We start from the raw sequence: 21,357 nt of genomic DNA, 5'->3' as shown, positions 1-21,357 counted from the left end.
GAGAAAGTATAAAATTTAATAAAAAAAATACTTACAATAATTATCATATCATATAATTTTGTTGGTGTAAGAATTGAGAAAAACCCAAAATATTTTGAGATCTTTTCTATGAATCTTAATACATTCATATCCTCCGTATCAAAATTATTTGAGATAAACCATTTCACCTTGCATAACATACCTTTATAATTTGTCACAAATAAAATAACATACCTTTATAATTTGTCACAAATAAAATATCATATGCACTCAGAAAACAAGAAACCAATTTTAACTCATTAACGTGCTTGTATACCACATTAATCCATGATGTTCTCTTTAAAATCAAATGAAGATATAACTTAATGATATTTTAAATACCACTTTCGGGAGAATTATTAAAAAAAATAAACTTTAACTAAATTAAACTATAATTTTTTATATATAAGATTTTAAAATTATAGTTAATATCTTTAAACAATATTTTATTTAATATTTTAATAGATACTGTAATTTAAATCCATGTCCCACAATAATTGTAAATAAAAATATATAAGATAGTATGTTAAATAAAAAATTATAATGTATATTATTCTCTTAATTAATATTAACAAATGTATAGAATATTTTATTTTATTTTATGTTTGTTAAAAATTAGATTGAATACGTTAATTTGTTATCAACGATTCATTTATCTTCTTTTCTTTGTCGCCGAAAATATAATAAAGCATGCGATTATAAGATGGATCAAGATTGAGTTTTTATCTCAATCGGAATGTGAGGCGGCCATTTTATGAAGCTATACGTATATGTACCGGTCGGCATCGGACGACCCAATGGTTTACGTCGAATAAATCTAATTAAATTCACTACGTTGTTATACGTAAAGTAAAAGAGCAGTTACAACCACCATTGACTAAGTCGAGACACGTTCTCTAGATCACCTCCTAGTTTTCAATACAAGTTCTCTAGATCATCCCCATGGTTTTCAGGGAACCATCAAGCACGACCCAGGGACCACTAAGCATGTCTCTAGCGAGTAATGAACGTTCATTGAGCCCACAGGGTAGAGGCCCAAGTCAACCTACTAAAAATGGAGGAGAGAGGAAAAAAGAGGTACATTTTTCATAAGATCGAGGAATTCTCGCTTAAGCACTATCGCTGACTTGAGCGTCGGAGTGTAATAGCAGGTACCCCCGCCGACCGACCGAGGCACGCGAAGGAGAAAGGATACGTGAAGAATAGGAGAACCGAGGGAGAAGTAAAGAGTGTATCGACGTGAATTAAGATTACTTGGCCTCCAACATCCATACAGGTACGATATACATTAAGTAAATAATCAATTTCAAGTAAATGAATTCTAATTATAAAAAAATTAAAACTCTTCTAATAGTCACATCAAATATGACTAGAAGATGAAGTTAAATGTTATTTAAATATATATTTTTCTTTTAACATTTTCAAATATTTTTAAGGACAAAACTATAATATGATTTTGAACTCTAAAACAAATCATATATCGAATTAGTGATCAACCATTTAATTATGTTATTTCGGTCAGAAAAAAAACTAAACCTAATATAAATAATATATTTTGAATTGAATTGGGTTGTGAAAACTAAATTATTATTGATTTACATAATTATTATATAGTGAAACTCAAACACATTTTTTTATTATAAGGTGAAGGAGGATATAAGCTGGTATTTTTTATTTATCTCTTCCATTATTTTCTTCATTAATTGAGAAACGATTTAAATTGTAAGGATATTACAACCTAAACAAAAACTGATTTCTCTAATTTGCCTTTGTGGTAAACAAAATAAATACTTATTTACTAAGATTGAATGTTTTATTGAACACAAGAAGCACCAGTGGTCTAGTGGTAGAATAGTACCCTGCCACGGTACAGACCCGGGTTCGATTCCCGGCTGGTGCATACTGTTTGAGCTGTGATGATAATTAACTCTTCAATTGATGGGTCAATTGTACGACATCGCTTCGATGAAGAAACTGTTTCTGAGCTCTCTCATGCGCTGTTTTTTTTTTTGGTTGGATATTGGAACAATAACAATTTTTTAAGTTATCTAACTACTACACTCAGTTATTGAATAATCGAGTTATAATATTTATTTAAAAATGCATTGAAAGTATAAAATTATTTTAAAATTAAAGTAAAAGAGGAGTTAAACATCAAAAGTATCTTTTGAAATCTGTTTTATGAAACATGTTTTTGGATTTCCAAAACACTTTTCTGAAATTTAAAAATTCTTTTCCAAAATGTATTTTTAGATTTTGTTTCCTGATTTTTTTTTCTTTTCATAACGTATTTTTTGCATTCCATATTTGTTTTTTTGGAATGAGATTTTGATTGTGGAATTCTATTCCAAAATTTTATTTTCATGACACAATCATCTATGAATTATTTTTCTGGAAGGTTTTTAATGAATTCCAAATTTTCAAATAAGGAATGAAGGTTAATTTTGTAAATTTTGAAAGTGAATCAGGTGCGTGCAGGAAGAATGTGCAAACTAAGACGTCTTAAGTATTCATAACGGATAATGAAACATGATAGATAGAAGGCAAATTCTCTCTCCACATACATACCTTCTCTTGCACCTCCATATTTTTTTTATTTCAATTATACCCTTCAATTGAATCACAATTGTCTAAAATTAACAGAATGTCTAATATACATAACTTATACATAAATAAAAAGAGACTAAAACTCAAGATTATCAAATAAAAATTCTTATAAAAAAAGTTTAGTAAAATGTTAGATTTAAATTTATTCCTTTTTATTTAAAAAAATTTAGTCAATATTTTTTACTTTTAAATACTAAAAAAAATTTAGTCATTCTTCTAGAAATTACAAAACTCAGAAAAAATAAATCAACAAAGTACGAAAATGGAGTACAAAACTAAAAAAAATGATATTCTCACGAGAAACATAAAATACAACGAATCTTTTTGTCAACTCTCTCACACATACTCAAATGAATGATGAAACTGCTCTCTCGAATGTTGTGACCGGAGAAGAATGAAAATGATGTACTTGAAAGAGAGGTATTAGAATACAACTAAGATTATTTAAAAATATATGAGATTATACTTAATTTAGTGTTATTTAAATTTTTTTATAAAGGTTAAAGATCAATATATTTGAACACAAAACTTATTTAAACCTTATAACTAATAATTTAGTAGGCCATTAACTTCATAAAGTTACCATTAGTTAATTATTAAACTTTGATGCGTCATATTTCTCGTGAAGAGAATTCGTGAAAGAAATGCGTGTTGTAAGGATCTAAAAAATTACTTTAGATTAGAAGTGGTATATTTTAAATGACTCCTGAATAATTTTAAATGAAAAGGGCATATAAATAGAAATTCATTTATTCAGGTTTCATTTTAAAAAGAACCACCATCTCTCTAGAAAGTTCTTTTCCTTTCCTCTCCCTTCTCTCTACAATTCTGACTTCCTCGTTCATCAGTTCGACGATCAGAGTCCACCATCAGACTCCTGGCAGTGAGTACTACAAGATTGCCCGATCAGAATATCTGATAGAGTAAGTTCATTTTTGCTCTTCTCTTTGAGTCAAATTTGGAATTGGTTAGGTTGTTTTTGTCCTTGCTTGCATGTGACCCTTTTAGCTTCAGGGTTAATCTCTGTTAGCTCAGGGTCCTAGTGATATAGTTAGATTTTTTATTAGGACTTTGTGTTACAGGTTAAGTTACCTTTGGGTTCTTGGTGGTTTTGGAGCTCTTAGTGAATATCTACTAATTTTCAGGTAAGGGAAGTTAGCCTTAATTTCCAATAGAACACTAGGCTAGAAGATTTGAAGGTGAAATTTGATATATGGTTGCTGTTATACAATTATAATGTTGTTTGACATTAATTTAGAGAAATTTTAGCTATAGCAGGGACTTTGTTATTTTTGGGTGCTCCTTGGTGTGATTTCGATCAACCTAAAATATTTTTGTTTGACCCAAAATTCTTGGGTGCTCCCTGGTGTGATTTCGATCAACCTAAAATATTTTCGTTTGACCCAAAATTCCTGGGTGCTCCCTGGTGTGATTTCGATCAACCTAAAATATTTTCGTTTGACCCAAAATTCCTGGGTGCTCCCTGGTGTGATTTCGATCAACCTAAAATATTTTCGTTCAACCCAAAATTCATGGGTGCTCTCTGGTGAAATTTCGATCAATCCATAATTTTGTATACATATATTAATATTGCTATTTTTATTATTTTAGCATAGTTTATTTTAGATTATTATTGCTAAATAACTTTTTGGATATATTTGGATTGTTAGAAAGTTTAAATTATATGTTATGATTGAATGGTGTATTGATGTGTTAAATGAAGTGTGCAATGATGTGAAAGTAAGATCAATACATAGTATTTTCAGGAAAGAAAATACCGTGTTAAGATTGTTTATGATGTGCATTGACTAGGGATTCGTCTAGAAGGAGATATCCTGACTCTACTGAGATAATGGAATCATATAGATGAAGTTATTCAGGTGGTGAGAGTCGAATGAGGTTCATATGGATGGATAAGTTGTTTGAAAGATAACTAACTTGACCTGTTATATGAGTTAACCCTGTCATACTAGGAGAGAGATGATATTGAGATTATTTATGCGCATAGTTGTGTGGATTTCACAGTGATTTAGTATGACAGGTGCCGATCTCTGAGTCTAAGTCAACGCACGAGTCTTCTGGAAGTAGAGTCAAGTGTCTACGTTATATGAGTCAGTGAAAGTCTGACATGTGAAAGATGAATATAGAATTTGTATGACATCTGATGATTTGAGAATTTGTATGACACTGGATGATTTGAGAATTTGTATGAGACTTATGATTTATGTTTTATTAATTTCAAAGTGAAATTTTATAGAATTTTGTTTTATATGGCTAGCTTACCCTGTTATTTGGTTGTGTTGTTTCTCTAACTGTGATGATCGTGTATTTACATGAGAGCAGATGAGATTGTAGGTAATAGAACTCCTCAGTGAGCAGCATAAGGATTAGATAGATGTAAATTGAATGTTTTGCTTTGCTGTGTTTTTTATAAATTTTTTTTGATGTATATATTAAATCCCTATGAAGAGGGATACCTTTTGTTTTGAGATACAAATATGAGAAAATAATATATGTTTATCTGTTAATTAGATATTGCATGCATAATATATTAGTAAATATGAGTAAAATTAGGGATGTTACACGTGTGTTGATAAGTTGACTAATATAAAATTTATTCATAAAGAATTATTTCATTGGTATAATAGGCTTTCATCTAGTCTGTTTTTATAATTCTTTATAAATAGGTATAGGTATAGTCTACTTATGTATCATTTTTGTTAACATATGAATTTTGGTTTAATTTTCCATATATTTTTTTTCTTTTTTTAATAATACTTTTTTCATGTGAAATACTTTTTTTCATGTGATAACATATGATGATTGTTACTTGAGGTATAACTCTAGCTAAAATATCAAGTTGTATTGTACAGTGACGTATAACATGAAAACTTTTATATAAAAAAAATAATTAAACTTTGATAGCATTATCCAAATTACCTGTCCCTTAACTATGCCTCCCTTCAAAGATAATATAAATAAACATTTTAAATTACATAATTTTTTAATTAATAACACGCGGAACGAGTACACAATTTAAGACCTCTATAATTTGAATTCCTCAAAGACCTTACAGAATAAATTAATATTCCATGCTTTTCTCGCGAAAATATCTCCACGAGAAGTTACGTAGAGCATTCGATTACGATAGTTAGGTATCGTATTTTTTTGAAAAAAATTATCACTTTTAAAATTCAATATAGTATTATTTTTTATTTTTTTATCTTATAATACAATGAATTAGTTTACATATATAAATATTGTAACGTAAAAAAATAAAAAAATCTTGCAAACATTTTATTAAAGCTAAAAACAAAAATATTACATTTTTTAGTTTCTCTAAAAAGATAATCTTTGGTAACATTTTAGTGAAATATTATCTTACAACTTTTCGAAGTTGAATTCCTTTCGTATTAAATTATTAATTAGTTTGCACCATCAAAATCAAATTTGCGTTCAAAACAAGTTACTAATGTTGAATGTGGATGACTGCGTAAATCATAAATTAAGTAACATTTTTACCCTTTAATAGTTTGACATCTTTTTGGCAATTTTGAAGAATGAAACCGTCTCACACTATGAATCAAAAACTGGGTGCTTTACTTTCACTTGTTTAGTTGTTGCTTCATTTTTTCCATGAAAAAAGTTCTATCATGCATCAATGGCAAGGAGATTTTTCGCCACTTAAGTAAGTTCCCTCATCATTTCAATGTACTTGCCAACAAACAAAGGTATTGTAATAATACATTTCAAAAAGAAAGAATATATTTTTTTATTCATTTTTAGTTTACTACTTATTTATGTTTCGAGATGTGATATTACATTTAGTCAAATTATTACTTTGTATCTTTCTTCTCATCTCCATGGTGAAAAGTTATTTTTAATATTTTTAAATTTTTAAATAAAAAACATATTTTTATATCTTTAATAATTTTAGCACTCTCGTACTTCATATTTTCCTATCTGTCTCAATATTTCTATTTTATGTGTGAAAGAGTTGAAAAAAAAAATGTTATATTAAATATGTGAAAATATTTTTTTTAGTTGTGTATTCCATTTTCATACATTTATACATATAAGATTTACACACAAAAATCACCACCACAACATCTATTAAGTTCTTGAGATTATCCATTTATTTTTTATTATGCTTCTATGATATTTTTAGTATAAACACAATGTCTAAAATTATATTAATCCTATTAGGTTGATTTTTATCTTATTCGAAAGATAATGTAGTTATTTATAACTTTTTATATTGAGACTAAGATTCATTTCAATTGTTTACTATGTCTAAAATAAGAAAGAACATAAACATTTACCCTTTGCTCATGAAAATGTTCGTAACTTGTACACGTTATTTATTTATTTATTTTTGGATGTTAAATTTAAAATAAATAAAAAAATATTCCTATTTCAAATTTGAAGGAAACTAAAAGTTTCTTATATTGTACCAAACACTCCACTCACATCCTCCCAAATCTTTTTATCTTCAATAAAATACGTACGTAAATAATTAAACACTGAAAATTTATGAAAATAATTATTATATTTACGAAATAAATTATCATAATATATTTTAATTTTAATAAACATTTTTATTAATTTACATAGCTAATATTGATATTTTAATAGCTTTCATGCTTTATTAGTTTTGAGATAAACACTCCATAAAAGATATCATTTTTTTTTAAAGAAGAGAGCATTTTTAACGTACGTAAATAATAATATTGATCTACAAGTGAGTATTATTTTATAAGGACATAAATAATTATTATTAAATGTCAAACTTTGACCTTTATATCACATAATAAGATAAAATTTATTCAACTACTAAGTTATTTGAAAATATATTTCAAACAATGTATATCACACTTTTAGAATATAAATTGATACTTATTAGTTTCTTATGAAGCCTCGTACACAATTCACACTGAAGATGCAAAACCATATTTTAATTGTGATTCATGATAAACACAATGGGAATATGTAAGCAATTTAAAGCGAAGACGTAAAAGAATGTTGAGCTGAATGAGTCACATCCTACTCAAAAGCTAAGAAAACTTAAAAGTTCAAATAAATTAGTGGATCATGAATCAAAAGCCGATGTGAAAAATAATATTATGACAATTTAAAAAAAAATTGTTTTACTATGTTCTTAATTTAATATTTTGTTATTTGTTAGAGAGAATCCATATATTGAGACATTTCTTCATACTATATACGTGGATACAAACCTTAACTTATAAGTTGATTTTATAAGGTTGAGTTAAATTTAAAGTTCACTTACTTCTTAATATTATTCTAAATTCATTTCAAGTTTACTCTAACAAGTATTTATTGAACTTATCAGGTCACCCGTTATCGGATTATCCACATAAAAAAGATACTAGTAAATGACTTATTTCAATAATTTTTTTATTATGAGATCTAAAGTTTCAACTAGGGACAAAAATCAATTTCACTTAAAAGTACTAGAACACAAAAACATATTTAACCCTTTAATTTTTACATGTAAAATATCTAAATATCAATTTTAAATATTAAATTGCGTAAATTCTTAATTTATTACATTATACTTTTTTAATTTAACTCGTTGGATATTCATCGAAATTCACTCAATTTTTTATAAGTTCTTTTCAATCATAAATTAATATTTTAATTATATTTATTTAATTTTGAATATAAAACTTTATTATATTAGTTTTGGGTGTAAAAAAAAAAGTGTTTTACTTTTCAGAGTGTCAAAGAGTTTTTTTCCTATAAAATATTATTATATTATTTTTATGGTGAGGGTGACAAAAGAGTCTTTTCCTTTTCCTTTATATATATCTCTAAAACTAGGAGAAATGTGGCGGCGCGCAACGGTCCTGAGTTTGAAATTAGAGTGTATGTGAAAATCCACTTTGTTCTCATGCCAAATCTCGAGTTCACGCTTCTCTCAGCGGAAGGTCTCCACCTGAGGGGAAAACCCGCCAACAAAGATGTCTTCTTGGTGGTTCGCGCCGACTCCATTGCGAGCCACACCACGGCCACGGCGACGGAGACCAACGGGTCGCTGTCGTGGAGTGAGGCGTTCTTGGTGGAGGTGGGGCCGCACGCGAGATGCGTGACGATTGAAGTGAAGTGCAGGACGGGAGCCGGAGAGAGAGACGTTGGGGTGGCAAGAATCGCGCTTTCGGACTTTCTTGGAGGGTCGGGGCCCGATTTGCAGGCTATGTGCTACAGGTTGAGGGACTGGGATGGGAGAGAAAACGGGATGGTTAACTTCTCCGTCAGAGTGGTGTCGCCGACGCCGTCTCCGCCTCACGCCGCCTCCGATGAGAATGATTGTGAGTCATCGTTGGGTTGAGTTGTTGCCGGCATTCCCGTTTGGTGGAACAAGTCATCGACAAGTAGCACGAGCTATGTTTGATAGGACGAACAATTGTTTGTTATTTTCTAGGTTTTGAGTTAATGGAAAACAATATGGTGTTTTCATTGGTTATGTTGATTTGACTTTGAATCACTATGAAGTTTCTAGGTACTTGAATGTTCTTTTAACTAATTTTAATCTGAATTTATATTTTTAAGTTTTAATTTAAACTTCTGCTTCATCTTGTATTCTTTTTTTGTGTTTTACTCTCTCTAAATCACTTGTATAATCTATGTTAACCTTGGTAGATAAAAGAGACAATATTCAATCACTTAGACTTTGAAATTTGAAATAGTTAGCTTCCTCTTCACATCATTTTAACATATTACTCATCACACAAGAAAATTTTATTTAAAAAAGATATTTCAGACCTAGTTGAATATCACAAATTGAAAAACAGAAGTTATATATTTTTCTAGGAAACTTTAATAAAAGCAAGTTTTTCAATACAATATGCGTCGATAACTCTATTTAAACATACAATAAAAAGATAACATGAACTCATCAAAACACAACCAGACTCAAGCGAAAAAAGATTATAATAATTCTCTCTTTTGGGATGAATGTTGCTCGAACAACATGAAATCGTTTAAACAAGAAATCTTCTTTTATATTTGACATTTTGAGTCTGACAAAATTTATTATTAGTAATAATATTAATGAAAGAAACATATTTTATTAGATATATTATATTTGATATTTGTATGATGTGAATTTTTTTGTTGGTATAGTAGTTTTTGCTGAGTAGTTGATAAAAAGAATTCACTAAGATGGTACAATGACTTATTATTACAATATTAAATAGGAAAGTGATTAAATATGTTATGGTTGAGTAATAATATGATGTTATAATAGACGTAGGAAGTTGTAATTTGTTATATGTAATATAGTGAGTGTGAACTGTGATTGCGGCGCGATGTGGTCTGTGAAAGCGGCGCGATCTCGTGAATGAAGGCGGCATGCAAGGGAGCACCGGTGGTCGACAGAAGGCCTTTTTCTCACTAACTAATGAATAATGCAGACATAAGAGACCGACAAAGTTAAAAAAAATACTTTACTTTTCTAGTATTTTAGTTATATATACATATACAATGGATCCAAATTTTATAATTATATATATATATTATTAGTATAGTTTATTTTTTTTAATAAAAAAATATTTTATATAGTATTTTAGTTATATATACTAGCGGAAACATTCAAATTTTTATTATTATTTATGTATAATTATGTTTAATATTAAAAATTAAATTTAAGATGTTAATTAAATCAAAATAGCATATTTGTATTTGTATTTTTTATTTTTATCATTTATATATAATTATGTTTAATATTAAAAATTAAATAAAAGATGTCAATTAAATCAAATAACAATAGAAGAGATACAAATTATATTTTTTTAAGAGAGATGAAGATATGAAATAAAAAAATTTCTTGTTGTAAGAATGTTTCCTCGTCTAATAATCTGTTGCACATTTAATAAGCTGCTTCGTTTCATATTTGACAAACTACTCCACATTTAAAATTTAAAATTAATAATTGCTTTTACGAAATGACAGTATATTAGTTTAAAAAAAAACAATTTTCAATTAATTATAAGAATAATTAGTTATTTAGTAAATATTTAAAAATTAGAAAATGACTGAAATATTCAAATAAATCGCCCCCTTCACCTCTCTTTCAATTCAAAACTGTCCCTCCATATATACCAAATGTTTTAGAAAAAATAGGAAATGACGCAATGTTCATGATAATGAAGAATCGAGAGCAGTTAAAGAGGAGAATCCTTTTATATATATATATATATATATATATATATATATATATATATTGTACTAACCAGTCCTCGGGCGTCGTTGACCACTAGTGATGTTGGGGCCATATAAGCAGGGTCCCATGAGCGGCGTGGGTCAGTATCTCACGAGGCACGAGCACCAAGGAAGTCAGACATCGGTCACCAGGATGTATCGATGTGCCACTAGGCAGTATGGAGAGATTGGACATCGGGTCTCGAACAGCTGAGCTGGGCCACGAGAGGTGGATCCTAGATCACACACCAGTTATCATTAAGGGAGAAGCCTAGGTTACGGGAGTCCATGCGTGTGGAGTGGATGACACGTTTAGGCATAACACAAGTATAGAGCCATTGGAAAGGATACGACCTGTGAGGGTCACATTCCAGCGGTGAGCTGCATGCATGGCACATGAACAATTAGGAGAGATCAGGAACACAAGGAGGCATCCAGGTGGTCATCCTGTCAGAGGTTGCACTCCAGTTAGGGAACCCCACGCGCTAGGTTATCCTAAGAGTGGGTACTTGTGGTGTTGGGCCCCACCCCCTCAGGAAGCCCATTTTGGATAATGGAAACAGTGGAAACCCTAGTTTCAATCTATATAAAGGGAAGTAACAAACTTAGCAAGGTACGCTATTCATTTGCGCCGCTTAACACACACAATTACAGTTTTATGTAAAGAGTTTTGGTGTTTCCTAGCCCTAAGATTGACTTGAGCGTCGGAGTGCAAACAACCTCTAGAGCGCCCTTTGTCTTTGTGTTTTCAGGCATTCAATCAAAGGGAAAGCACGCGCGAGCGCAGAGATTATGGACGTGAGAGTGACGTAGACGCACGAAGACGTATTTGGTCAACCGGCAGGAACATATATATATATATATACATATTGATCCGGTCGGTCATCGGTAGTCGATGACGTTAGCAGAAGATGACCACGTGGACCACTCGCAGGGTGACATGTGGACCAGGTAACAGATAGATCGGGGTGAACGTGATCGGTTGTCAGTAACCAAGTGACCACCGACAGATCAGGCGGCAGCGAAGTCAGGGGATAGATCACCCATAACGGTGATCGGTGGTCAGTAACCACGTGGCCACCAACAGACCAGTTCCCAGATGAACGCCTGGGGGCAGAACGCGAGAAGCAATAGGGCACCGATCAGTCATCGGGTGCATGGTCATCGGGGTCTCGCGTTACACGCAGTTAAACTGGGACTGAGGTTCCCAGCGAGAGCGTTACGCATGGACCTCGCATGAGCACATCTCAGGGAATCGTGCACGAGAGTGGCCTGAGGGAGCTAGTAAACCGGTCAGTGATTGGTGATTCCCTCAACCCATTACGTGCGCGACACCGTGAAGGGTAAGCCGTTTACGCAGAGAGCAACGCTTGGTGAGTGTGCCTAGACCAGCCACACCTGGCGTTCTCCTGAGAGTATGCGATTTACCCAGGTGGAAGAAATATCCTAAGTTGCTCCGCAATGGAATAGCTTAGGCGCACAAAGAGAAGCGCTAGAGCCCTTCAAGTAGTGACACGTGTATGGTTAGATGTTAGTTGCATACCTCCACGTGTCATCATCTGAGAAGGGCGCGGTCCAGATAAAGGTGCACTCCGTACCGCTAAAGGTACAAACAAGCGCAGCCAAGCGCAGAGACGAGCAGACACGCACAGACACTCACACTCTACTGATTCTGGAGGTACGTTGTCGCAGAAAAGCATAACAGGGTTTTGACACATGCCAGAAAGGATAACAGAATTCTGTTAGGCCCAGATACAGGCAGAGGCATAAAACAGAATCAGGGTGAGAGTCAGGGGAGGAATAGAAAAAAAAAAAGAGCAAGAGTTTTCACACACACGACTAGTTTTTCTCATTGGTGGTTCTGTGATCTAACTTGATCGTCAGAGTGCAAACGGCCGCTAGAGGCGCCGTCTGTGTGTTTTGCAGGTCGCGTTTGGAGATCCTAGAGAAGGTTCTGAGGGTGATTTTGCAGATAACACAGTCGTGTAGACGGGGCAGAGAGTGCTACGAAGCGATTCCTCCACGCTCGAGTTGTCGGCAGGATCACATATATATTCTACTATATAGTTTATTTTTTTAAGGATTAAATATATATTTTTCTGTATTATAACATGAATTTATTTTTTATCCAGTCCAAACTTTAGATAATTTGAGTACTTGTAGTAAGTAATTATTTGAATGGGTTCTTACTAGTTTTTTTTTTTTTGACGTAACAAACAAATATTTAGTTTGGACTATGTTATAATATTATAATATTCACTTTAGTGGTGAGTCAATGTGAAATATTTTAACATCATAGGTCATACTAGAAATTTGTTTGTCACAAAAAAATATTTGACAATGACTCACTCCAATAATTTTTTTATTACAAGTATTCAAGAGATTTAAGGTTTTGACTAAGAACTGTATTTTCCTGGACCCATAGAAAGAACATAGAAATGCTTTGTTAGAATTTTTACTAGTAACTTTGTTTTGATATTATTTTAATTTTTCTTAAACAGTTCTTCCATCTTTCTCTTACAAAACAAGAGGGATGTCTCTAATTATTATTTCTTCATATTGGTTTAGTGATGTTCCACCAACATACCACGTGTCCATTCACATTTTTATAAAATAACATTTATATATGTGTGTGTTCTCCTAATTTTTTTTAAGGGGATACAACCATTTGAGAGATGTTGAAGTAAAACAAATGATGGGTACAAGGCTCCATTGCTCTCTTATTATTATATAACAAAATTTGTGTCTGAATTGAATATAATTTAACATAATTATTTCAATTTTTATTCATTATGAGAAGTCAAATCCCTCGGCTAATCTATGAATGTTCATATTTTTTTTTTCAGTGTATTGAAAACTATCATGCACGATACACTTTGTTTCATTGTTTTTTTTTCTCAGTTTCATAACAAAGAAGTTGTCTTCACGGTTGACAACTTTGCATGGACACCAAATGATGACAACTTTGCATGGGCACCAAATGAAGAAGTTTCACGCACCGTTGTCAACTTCTATTCAGATAGCGTGCACCCCCTTTACTTCCTCACATGACGTCCTTTCTTTCTCACATCACATGCCTACAACAATTCTTACTTTGCTCATATTTCTTTCTCATATGGCTACAACAATTCTTACTTTGGTGATATGGGTATAACAATTGAGTAAGAATACTTAGAGATTCTAAGTCACACTAAGTTTAAATTCAAATTCAAACTTAATAGGTGTAGGTGGAGGTTGTAGCTTTATCATTCACAATATATTCACAATTCCTATTTAAATAGATTCCTACTCCCCCTCACATTAAATGACGCTTAAATGTTTCTTTAGCTCTGTCAATTTTTTTTCAACTTCTTAACTATACCAATTTACCTTCCAATGTCATTTTTCTCTATACATATTTTTTTTATGATATTGTCATTTAATTTTATATTATATTATATATAAATATTTTTTAAGATCTTAATGAATATTTTTTAGTCTTATGAATATTTTGGTATAATATTATATATAAATATTTTTATATTATATTAATACATACCAATATTTTTTTTCGGTCTTACCAGCATTTTACATTATATTATATATAAATATTTTTTTTTATTTTTTTATTACTTATAAGTATTTTATATTATATTATATATGATTTTTTTTTAAGATATATTTTTCTCTTATAATACTTTGGTATGATATTATATATGAATCTTTTTATATTATATTACTACATATCCATATTAATTCTTTTTCGTCTTACCAGTATTTTTAAATTATATTATATATAAATATTTTTATATTTTTCTATTACTTATAAATATAATTTTCCAGTCTTACCAGTATTTTACATTATATTATATATAAATATTTTTTTTATTTCTTATAAATATTTTATATTATATTATATATAATTTTTTAAAATCTTATAAATATATATATATTATATATATATATATAAAAGTAAACAACATCATTATTTTAATAAATAATGAGTTATAAAAATGAGATTTATACTTATTTATTTATATATTATAAATTTTTTAATATGTGTGATCAATTATACCAGATATGGGAGTGGTATGGTTGGCATGTGGACACAACTTTTAATGCTGGAAAGAGTATGATGCATAGTGTCATACAAATGTAAATGATTCATCTTTGTGTGACATTGCCCTTTGGTGGTGGAACAACTTGACAACTAGCAATAGCAATGTTTGATTTTGAATCTGTATATGCTTTGCAACTAGACACCATATTCTTTATTGTATCTTTTGTTTTCTCTTTTTCATTCATTGAAAACAATTTGGTGTTCACACATGTCATGTTGATGTTGGTTTTAATGCCTATGTACAAAAGTATATGATTTTAAATTTTGTTCACATTAATATATTTGAAATTTGTAAATTATAACATCAAAGTTCTATTTGAAAGAATAAACTTTGGATAAACATTTATTTTCATAATATAATTTGGAATTTTACCTAATGTTTATGTTGATTATTTAAACTTCCATTTATTTAAATTTTAGTAATTTGTTTAAAAGTATTATTTTGTAGTTTTCTGATTTTAATTTATTTATATAATGAGTAAATGAGAACAAAAATCTTCTTTAATTACTCCTTGTTATGCAGATATTTGCAGCCAACACGCAATTATTAGTACATTTAAAAATATATTATCAATATCATATATTAGTTTAGAGATAATTTCAAAAGTTAAAGTATTCCATGATTATTTGGAATTGAATGTGTAAAATTTATATTATCCGTGTATAATCTATTTTTTTTTATCAAAAAGTATCATTAAATAGTTTTTTTCATTAATTTGAGAATCCCAAGCTTCCAAAAGCCAATCTTTTAAAGCAGTTTTTCAATTTAAAAATAAAAGTGATACAGAGATTGGTACAGTTAAGTGGGTACCCTTATGATGGTATGGAAACACATTTACTTTGTTGTTTGGAAACTTTATAAATTATAAACATTAAGTTAATGCATATATTTTAAATATATTTAATTATTTTAAAAAAGTAAGTATTTGAATATTTTTTCATAATTTTTTCTTCTTCGTACTTGAAGTTATACAAATTTAATATTTAAAAAAAAAACTTTAAATTTAATTCAATTCAATTTTATAATACTGTATTATAAAATGTCTTTAACTTTAATTTAATGTTGAATCTTTAACTTTTCTAACACCAAAAGTATTAATTTACATATGAAATTAAATATTGATACATGATATGATATAAATATGTTATAGAGTTTTTTTTTTACAAAAGTTATATTTTCCGTAAATGTTTAAAATACATACATGAACATTAAAAGAAAAAATTAATACAAAATATCACGCCACTTAATGTGAAAAGAATATCACATCACACGAGCGAATCCAAGAAAAAGGATCAGGATAAATTTAAATTTAATACAATCCAAGCCGTGTATCTCATATGTCAGTTGTGCATGAACTCCCACATACTCACATGATATCTTAGTCTATGTGACTTAGATCACCAGTGAAACTAGGAGATCTTGGTTACCACATAGGCATCAATACATAATACACAAACAAAATCAGTTTATACATTATCCCAAATGTATGAATTCAATTCCATACAATTTTCATCATACAAAACAACATTCCAAAACTTATTTAACATTAAAAAAACACTTAAATAATAAACATCAAAATCTAATATTTTTAAAAATTTAAACAATATATATTAACAAACAACACAATATATAAACAAACTCCCTCCAAGATAAATTGAATATTGAGACCATGTCCCATCCACGTCCAAATCTTCTAAAAATTAAAGTTAGTTTTCCTTACTTGAAATCTCTTATTCTGAAAGAAATTCTACCTCAAGAGAATCACTCCAAAATTTAGGAACCTAGAGCAAGTTATCCAAACGTTACCAAATTTTAGTATGAGCTTAATCAAGTTAAGAGAAACACTACTAAGATTGATGACTAAATCATAGAGAAAACAAAAAAATAAGGGATCTTTAGAGTAAATATGAACTTGTTTGAAAACCTGACTTCCAAACTACAACCTGGCGTGATCAGATCAGATTTTGGAATAGACAAGGTATGAGGGAGAAAACGGAGAGAGAAGGGAGAGAAGGAAGGAATGAACATTTCTTCTATGTTTCTTTTCTATTTTTCACCTTGTTACATTAACAAACAAAAAATACAAACATTTAATTTTCGTACCAATATTATAATTTATTATAATTTTTTCAGTCAATTTGAATTTTATTATAAAACTACATTTACAAATTTATTAAACCACAATTCAAATTTATTATAAAAATAAAAAAAAAACAAAATTTCATTTATTTTCCCATAATACCTATAAAATATTTTATTTCAATCTCTTTGTATTATTATTATCCTTTCTAAATTTTAATATTTTTAATTTTCAAATTTGATATTTCTCTCTATTTCAATTTTTTAAATATTTAAATTCACTACACAACAAAATTTAATAATTTAATCTTACATAATTTAGAAATTTTCTCCTCTCATTTAAAATATATTCTCCTCATTTTCAATTAAATTTTTCAAAACATTTCTTACTTACAAAAAAATTTCTAAATATTATTTATTTTATTTTTTCTTTCTTCTTTCCTATTCATTCCCGATAAAAAAAAAACAATCTAAAACACCATCCAGAAATTTGACACTGTATACACTAAAGTCGAAAACTGCAACTCAAAATTATATTGTTAAAGACCAGATTTCGATGACTTACGACTTTTTTTTTTCTCATTATTGAAAAAAATACCCATAAAATTCAATTCCGAAAAAAAGAAATTTTAAAAACTCTTTTTGCGAAAATAAGAAACAACTGTGAGAATTCGGTTACAATGAACAAAAATTGTGCTGATAATTAAATATCAAATGGTATCCAAAGATATAATTCTAAAAAGCATGCCATTTGGAGAAAAAAATTCATTGTGTTGCACAACCATCTTCAATTTAGGAATAGTTTTCCTTAATTTTATAAATAACTTTCTTTTAATTTATAAACAGTCATATTACAGTAAATGAAGATGAATATTCCTTGTTTGATGTGATGCTTTAATGTAGCGCACGTAATCGTAATGAAGAAAGAGAGGTTTTGATGAACCCTAATTGTAGAGAAAAATAAATATAAAAGAAACTTTTATTCACTTGTATATTAGAGAGTAAAATACATGGTGTATATATAAGAAAAAGATTAAGACCTAGCTGAAACAGAAAATGAAAGTTGGGCCAAACAAACAAAGCCCAATAATTTAAAATAGAAAATTAAATATATTAACAACCCCTCAAGGGAGTAGATATTTGTCAGGCCCAGCTTGAATTTGAGAGTAGAGAATTGTGCGGAAGCAAGGGGCTTGGTGAATATGTCAGCAACTTGCATCGCAGAAGTAATGGACAGTAGTTTGAGGAGACCAAAGTTAAGTTTTCCACGAACTAGGTGGCAATCAAATTCGATGTGCTTGGTTCGTTCATGATAAAATTGATTGGAAGCTATTTGGAGGGCAGATTTGTTGTCACAGTATTGCAGGCTGGGAGAGAGGAAGATGTAAATACTGAAGGAGGTAAGACAACCATTGTAACTCACATGTGGTGGTGGCAAGGGCTGTATACTCGGCTTCAGAGGAGCTGTGGGAGATAGTTGGCTGCTTCTTTGATTTCCATGATATTAGGGAGTCTCCTAAGTAGATGGAATATCCAGTGACAGATTTGCGTGTGGTAGGACATGTTGCCCAGTCAGAGTCACTAAAACCACAGAGGTGAAGTGAACTAGTGTGAGAAAATATAGTCCTTCACCAGGGTGCCCTTGAGGTAACACAAAAGACGTGAGACAACTTGCTGATGATGAGTTGTGGGTGCAGATATGAATTGGCTTAAATTGTGGACAATGAAGGCGATGTCTGGTCGCGTGTTGGTTAAGTAAATTAGACGTCCAAGGAGTCTTCTGTATTGAGAAGTGACATCAGCATCGAGAGGTGAGCCTTGGTCGGGAGAGAGATGGGAGGTGTGAGTCATAGGAGTGGCCACAGGTGTAGAGTCAAGCATGCCAGTTTCTTGAAGGAGATCAAGAGTATACTTGCGTTGACTTAAATGAAGACCAGTACTGTTGCGAGCAATTTCCAGTCCCAAAAAGTAAGTGAGATTACCTAAATTTTTTTATCTTGAAGTGATGGTGAAGGGATGCAGTAATTGTATTGATTTCCTCCATGTCATCACCAGTTAAGACCAAGTCATCAACATAAACAAGAATAACAGTGAGTTTATCATTATTATATTTAAGAAAAAGAGAGTGATCAACAACAGAAATAGAGTAATTATTTGATAAAAGAAAAGTAGAAAGTTTGGCGTACCATTGGCGACCAGTTTGACGAAGGCCATACAAAGACTGTTGAAGCTTGCAAACATGGCGGGGAGAAGGAAGAGAGAGGCCAGGTGGGGGGGTCATGTATACCTCTTCATGGAGATCACCATGAAGAAATGCATTATTGACATCAAGTTGTTTTAAAATCCAATTTTTGGTAGTGACAATAGCAAGCAGAAGGCGGAGGGTAGTGAGTTTAGCAATAAGTGCAAAAGTGTCTAAGAAATCAAGTCCTTCAAGTTGGGTGAACCATTTGACAACAACTCTAGCTTTGTGGCGTTCAACAGTGCCATCAGAATGGTATTTGATTTTATATACCCATTTACAACCAATAGTTTTCTTTCCTGGAGGGAGAGGGGTAAGTTGCCAAGTATTGTTAGCAGCAAGAGCTTGAAGCTCATCTTGCATGACAGATTGTCAAGAAGCATGTTTGGAGGCTTCGTTATATGTCCGAGGTTCAGGATGAGAATTGATAGAGGAAATAACATTTCTAAAATTGGAAGATAAGGAATTGTAAGACAAGTAATTATGAATAGGAAATCTGCAAGATAGGCAGGTTGTCGGTGAGGACAAGCTGATCTTCTTGGAAATTTGGGTGAGATGCTTCCTGGAGATGCAGGCGGTGATAATTCTGATGGAGGTGCAATGTTGGATGCAGGAGCAGAGGCACTATTTGTTGGAAGATCATAGGATAATGAGGCTGGTGGAAGGACAATATTGGGTGCAGGAGTAGAGGCACATGGCTCGATAGGAGGTGCAGTATCAGAAAAAAAATCAAAAGCAGAATTATATGCATTAGAAATAGGGAGAGATAAAGTGTTAGGGTCCTTAGGCAAGCCACTATCCAATTTATATGGAAAGTGGTTTTCATGAAAGATTACATGTCTTGATATCTCTATGCTATGAAACTTTAAATTTAAGATAATATAACCTTTTGTATTTTGTGGGAAGCCAAGAAAAATACCTTTGATAGATCTATCATCTAATTTTTTCCTATGTGCAGTAATGGTACTAGCATAACAGAGACAACCAAACACTTTTAGAAAGGAAATGCCATATGGTTTTCCAAACAACTTTTCCTGAGGAGTGATGTTATTAAGTAATGGAGTAGGAATAGCATTTATTAAGAAAAACAACATGATTTACAGCAAATTCCCAAAAAATAGGAGGAAGATTTGCTTGAAAAAGTAAAGCCCGGGTTACATTTAGTATGTTTTGATGTTTACGTTCTACAATGCCATTTTGTTGTGGTGTTTCAACACAAGATTTTTGATGTATAATTCCCTTTGAAGCATAAAAATTTGACATAGCAAACTCAACACCATTGTCAGTACGAATCGTTTTGATATTAGTTTTGAAATGATTTTGAACGAAAACAGTGAAGTTAATGATGTGCTGACGCACTTCAGATTTGTTATGCAGCAGAATAACCCAAGTATAACGTGAGTAATCAACAATAGTCAAGAAATAACGAAAACCTTGCATAGAAATTATGGAATATGGTCCCCAAATATCAAAGTATACAAGATAAAAAATAGCAGAGGTAACAATATTACTTAAAGTGAAAGGAAGTTTTCTCTGTTTTGCACGACTACAAGTGTCACATACATGATGAGTATCAACAGTAATAAAAGAGTATTGTTTGCTTAAGACATGTAATCTTTCATGTGAAGGGTGTCCTAGTCTATAATGTCATAGTGTTTTGTCTGTGATATTACAATTAATAAAAGGAGCAAAACAATGCGGTTTAGAACGACTATAAGCAAGCAAGGTAGTGACAAGGTACAAGCCAACGGTGGCTTTAACTGTACCAATCCTCCCTTGGGTGAGATTGTCTTGTATAATGTAATGGGTTGAAGTGAAAGTTAAAGTGCATTTAAGTTGGTGTGTGAGTTTAGAAACAAATATTAAGTTTAATTGAAAATGAGGCACGTATAACACATCAGACAAATAAAACTTATCAGAAAAACGTACTAAACCAGAATATGTGGCATAAACAGTTTGGCCATTTAGAAGACTAATTAAGACAGGTTTAATTTTAGTATAAGTAGTAAAAACGTTCAAATTGTGACAAACATGATCAGTGGCACCAAAATCAATAATCCAAGATTCTTTTATGGAAGATAGTGAAGA

General features: G+C 30.7%; 1 protein-coding gene, 1 long non-coding RNA gene and 1 other non-coding gene across 3 annotated transcripts; all 3 read left to right on the top strand.

Moving 5' to 3' along the window:
• Window positions 1-1,847: 1,847 nt before the first annotated feature.
• Window positions 1,848-1,918, top strand: TRNAG-GCC (transfer RNA glycine (anticodon GCC)). The gene has a single exon. It is a non-coding gene; the product is annotated as a tRNA-Gly (tRNA).
• A 1,469-nt stretch (window positions 1,919-3,387) lies between these two features.
• LOC137818702 (uncharacterized) lies at window positions 3,388-4,879 on the top strand. The gene is made up of 2 exons (XR_011082124.1): window positions 3,388-3,548; window positions 3,708-4,879. It is a non-coding gene; the product is annotated as an uncharacterized lncRNA (long non-coding RNA).
• A 3,660-nt stretch (window positions 4,880-8,539) lies between these two features.
• Window positions 8,540-8,977, top strand: LOC137817981 (BON1-associated protein 2-like). The gene has a single exon (XM_068621208.1). The coding sequence runs from the start codon at window positions 8,540-8,542 to the stop codon at window positions 8,975-8,977; it is 438 nt and encodes a 145-aa protein (XP_068477309.1).
• The last annotated feature ends 12,380 nt before the right edge of the window (window positions 8,978-21,357 follow it).

The sequence above is a fragment of the Phaseolus vulgaris genome, chromosome 10, assembly GCF_000499845.2.
Source record: "Phaseolus vulgaris cultivar G19833 chromosome 10, P. vulgaris v2.0, whole genome shotgun sequence".
In the NCBI taxonomy this organism is placed as follows: Eukaryota; Viridiplantae; Streptophyta; class Magnoliopsida; order Fabales; family Fabaceae; genus Phaseolus; species Phaseolus vulgaris.
The sequence above is the reverse complement of the archived record's forward strand: the minus strand, read 5'-3'. Positions and strand labels throughout refer to the sequence as shown.